This window comes from Rhipicephalus microplus, unplaced genomic scaffold (genome assembly GCF_043290135.1).
Source record: "Rhipicephalus microplus isolate Deutch F79 unplaced genomic scaffold, USDA_Rmic scaffold_121, whole genome shotgun sequence".
NCBI classification, from domain to species: domain Eukaryota; kingdom Metazoa; phylum Arthropoda; class Arachnida; order Ixodida; family Ixodidae; genus Rhipicephalus; species Rhipicephalus microplus.
Genome location: NW_027464693.1, coordinates 388,969 through 393,574, shown reverse-complemented (window position 1 = coordinate 393,574; position 4,606 = coordinate 388,969). Strand labels below are relative to the sequence as shown.

The 4,606-nt window shown below is 44.2% G+C and overlaps 1 protein-coding gene across 1 annotated transcript; it reads right to left on the bottom strand.

The window, feature by feature from the left end:
* Nucleotides 1-285: 285 nt before the first annotated feature.
* LOC142790712 (uncharacterized) lies at nucleotides 286-2,664 on the bottom strand. Its single transcript, XM_075885331.1, has 8 exons — nucleotides 2,419-2,664; nucleotides 1,605-1,767; nucleotides 1,220-1,444; nucleotides 1,074-1,136; nucleotides 934-1,011; nucleotides 758-826; nucleotides 621-698; nucleotides 286-545 (listed from the first exon to the last, which is right to left on the bottom strand). Exons 1-8 carry the CDS (start codon nucleotides 2,578-2,580, stop codon nucleotides 286-288), a joined length of 1,098 nt encoding a protein of 365 aa, XP_075741446.1. The 5' UTR covers nucleotides 2,581-2,664.
* Between the last annotated feature and the right edge of the window lie 1,942 nt (nucleotides 2,665-4,606).

Sequence of the window (4,606 nt, the reverse complement as noted above, 5' to 3'; positions counted from 1 at the left end):
TTCCAAGCAGTTCCGCTGCGATTAAATTATGACTAACGCCAAAAGATATTTCAAAAAAACATTACATATGCCCAGGTAAACAAGTATTATGGAATGGGGTAGGTATTTGCGTGTTACAGTACATTCCACACGTGCAGCGTAGTTTTGGCTATGAGCATTGAATACCTTCATCTTTAAGGGGTCCAGAATATCGGTCGGAAGTCCTGGTCGAAACTTGACGTGTTGAATGTGCCTTTGAAGCATTCTTTCTACCGGAATCGGGTATCCATATTCTCTTAGGAAGTTCTAGCCACGGGATCCACAAGTCAGGCGCAGCCTCAGGGAGTGAACAAGGGTGCTGGCTTCCCACCGCATTCCTTGGGTTGACAACCGCTCCATCGAACGCATTTGGTCTTCATTGAAAAGGCCCCTAATCCTCTTCTTCAAGCAGGACTTTTCGTTTTTGCTTTTGCGGTATCTCTTTCTTGCTGTGACCAATTTTCTCATGGTGTTCTCTTGAAGGCGCTCCAGCTGCGCTATCCGATCCAACAGCGCCTGCTGAGATGCTAAAAAAAGACACGAGAAGCCTGAGGCAACAAAACCATCGTATGCGTTACAGATCACCACAGAAAGTTGCTTACAGGCCTCCAGGTGCGAAGACACAGGAGGCACTCCGAGACTGGCGGCAGGCACAAGCTGGTGTGTTGCATGAGGGGAACCTGCACAAAGAATTATTGTTGCATACATTTCAAAGCCACACGTTAAAGATAGTGGTTACCATTAGAAACATCTTTGGTGATGAAGTGATTGCCGCTGTTACTGGTGGGCAAGTGAAGGGGCTCTTCGGCTGAAAACAAAAAAAGACAAATCTTAGAACATCATCGTTCTCCTAAACATAGCTCCTCTTGACAGATGTTGAAAGCGAGGAAAAAGAACAAAATAGATAAAACGTACGTTCTGCAGTAGCCAAAGGACTACTTGAATCTGAAGCTGTGCTGTCACTGGCAATTGAAGTCACAGGAACAAGCGAACCTGTGGAATGCAAATCAGAAAAAAAAAATCGACAAGCCCTAAACAAAGCTATCATTTCTCACCTGACAAAGCCATGTCCATGTGTGCCTGGCTATTGCTGGACTGCGGGCTTAGTGGGACTTCAGCTGTAAATAAAATTTAACATAACCCTGTGAACAAACGGAAGGTGCTTCAACATTAATCGCAAACAGCAAAAAAAGAATCTTACGAGAAACCTCGGGCAGGCTTTCCACAGGCGCTATTACGCTTTCGTCGTCCAAACCCATCACTGCGAGTTGTGTCTGTTGCGTCGGCACCGACAGACTGGCGGAGGAGGATCCCGCATATTTCTCCCCAACGAACGAAGTTGAGGAGTTGGACCCAGAACCAGGCAATAACGAGGCAACATGTTCTTGGCCGCTGCTACTTTCACATGTCCCGAAGTTCACCTTGCCTGCGGCAACAATGAAGTCATGCACTGAATGACACTCGCGTGCATTTATCCGCGCAAATAACTTCGGATAATATTGGCTACACTAATTCAAAACGCCAAGATAACGCATATCGATTGTAAATTATCAGTAGAGGTTATTGTCATTCCTGAGATCGCTCACCTTGGTGCAAGTGTGTGCGAATTTCGCATCTTTTGGCGGGAGGTTTTCGTTGCTTCGTAGCCGGCCGGTGCGAAAACAAAGTTGGAACGGCGTTTGGTTTCAACTTCTTTTTTCCATACTTCTGCAGTATCAATGGTTCGAACTGATCTTCAGTAAAATGGAGCTGCAAAACAATAATACGATTATTTGAAACTGTGGTATCCCGAACACTTCTCAGGTATTTGTTTTGACCCATTCCGATTTGCAAAAAAGAAAAAAAAAGAGCTGAATGATGGCCTCAATGTCTTCCTGTTGTGATTTAGTAGTTCGTATTTGTACATGAGCTCTAACCGGTACCTCAGGAATGGGCAACCCAGGTAAATATACAAAATACAAATTTAAATACTGCAATATTGAAAAATTACGTGTTGCTGGACATGACTAACATATTACAGTAAGCAGCTTTTTGTTTACTGTAAAAAAACTTTTTTACAGCATGTCTAAAACAAAATACAGCTGTGCAGCAATTTTTAAAGACACGTGGAAAAAATTCTACCGAAATAGCACGTCGTTACAGACCAATAGAGAGGGGAAAATAACTGTATATATTTTTAAGAAAGGTATCTTAAATCCGCATTAAAGTTGCAATCGATGCAGAGGCGCGCATTCTGCTGTACCTCACTTTGCGGTGTCCCGACCCGCTTCTCCGCAAAAAAAAAAAAAGAGAAGCCTGGTTTCGCAAAAATTAGAAATAGCTGTGAATGTGAAAGAGCGAATTCACCACATTCTATGAACTCCTCGTGGCGGCGGGGAAATACCAAAAATTATAGTTTACCTCACACAAAGAAGTCCTTCTGGTAGGCGCAAAGTCTTTTCTTCCGATATTGTGCAGCCACTGCTTCTTGCGCTGGACATCTCTTTTTCCCCACGGAATGTTGAACAGCGAGAATCCTTTTTCGCTTCTGCTATTACATTGATAGGCGCAGCAGAACGGCATTGCGATGATAAAAACAAGCGCGAAGAAGCACGTGCGCGCTGAAAGTCGCCGTGGCGACAGGGCGGCAAATGGCGACCAGCGGAAAAAAAAAAAGAAAAAGGCAAACAAGTTTGGCCCCCGCTCGACAAGGGGCGGAGACGTCACGGTGATGTTTCGCTCCCCGCAGCCAATTAGGGCCCGCGGAAGCCCTGTCGTCTCCCCTCCTGAGAGAGTGTGCGAGGCGCGAAGTGGCGGGTAAGGGAAACGGCGGCAAAGATCCGAGAAAGTTGCTACTTTCTAAAAATATAGGGGCTTTAGTGTAACGGTGAGCAGACGACATGCTAGCAATCGCCTCCATGCTAGAGTAGGGCACGAAGAGAGGTTGGGGTAAAATCCACGCCACGGAGACCCTCATGCCGTCTGCACCAGTCTGCACCGGTCATGGCGATGCTAGCACGAATGTCGCTCGCTCAGCCTAAAAAAAGGCTGCTCGGCACGGGACGTGGACATGTAAAAAAGCGCACAGGTACTTCGGCAGCGTGGACGGTCGCTCGCCTGCTCTAAGCAGAGCAAGCTTTCGCCATGCTTCGAGTAATCTGGTCTAAAATACATGTGTTTGAGTCGGGACTGTGTGACACTTCGATGAAAGTAATGATTCGAATTAAGCGAGTTCGATGTAACGGGTGTTTACTGTACTGCACAAGCCAGTCGTCTGTGATGTCAGTGTTGGTTGAAATCTACAATGTGTATGAAGCGGTTGTTCTTGTACTTTGTTTTATAATCGTGCATGTCTAAATTTTCTACGTTGCCTTGGGAGGGATCTCGGGCCGAATACACTGTCATGACAACGATTTCATTCTATGGGTGTATTTCAGCGTGTGCGTCATTGCGAGATTGACTCATTTTTGATAGCAGCTTGTTCTTGGCTTTGCCGTTTAGCCACTGCTTCCTGTGTCCTCAACCCTGAGTCCACTTAGCGTTTTCGTAATTTTGCCCCCACCTTCTACGCCCTCTATTTGTTTTCATTCATGGGAAAAAAATTGATGTTCTATAGTTATCATTGTCATCGGGTATCTTGCATCACAGTTTCCTATAAGTAGATGATTGATATGTGGGATATAACATCCCAAAACTACCGTATAGTTATAAGAGATGCCTTAAAGAAGGACTCTGAAAATTTTGGCTACCTGAGCTCTTTAAGGTGCACCCAAATCTGAACACACAGGCCTAACGGCATTTTTGCCTCCATCGGCAATGCAACCGTCGCAGCCGGGATTTGCTCCCGTGACCTGCGGGTCAGCAGTCGAGTACCCTAGCCACCAGACCCCCGCGATGGAACTTCTTATTAGTAGACTACAGGGAACTCTGGCACTAGTGTCTGTGGCAGTGATCAAAGCGCAGCTCCATGCTGCTCCAAACTGTAATTTTTGTTAGTAATTGCTTCAAACCTGCTCGGAAATGGCACTGAGAGATAAAAAATGAACTTTTACTGTTTGACCCACTCATTAGTCCTAAAAAACTGAAAGAAATCTGTACACTATCATCCCAGTATGCTATTAGTGTGTAGCATTATTCGCTCTGATTTCATTCGTGTGACAAAATCCAGCATATCAGCCATATGAGTCATTTTGCAGCTTTTTTTTTTTTCGCTTTCAGCTCGACATGTAGGCCGGTGTGGTGAAATCATGTGAAAATGAGCAGGATTGATTTTAATTGATACTGGTTATCTATCTACTGCTTATTTGGCAACAGTTATGCGGGACTGCGGTTAGTTCTAAAATGTGGTGCTCAGCTTTACCAGTTTCATTTGATTTCTGCTACAAGTACTAGTATTTTAAATATGTCGCTCATTTGACAGCACTTTTTTTTATAACCAGCCATTTTTTAATTGTTTGCTTCTTGAAATTTACATCGCTTTTTTGTAAGACATATTATTATATTAAATAATAATTTTTACGAGTTGCTTTGATGTACTGCAGAAACACTTAAGACTGCTTCAAAACAGTACTTTTCCGGCTTCAAAGTATACTAAAAAAAATTAAGATGT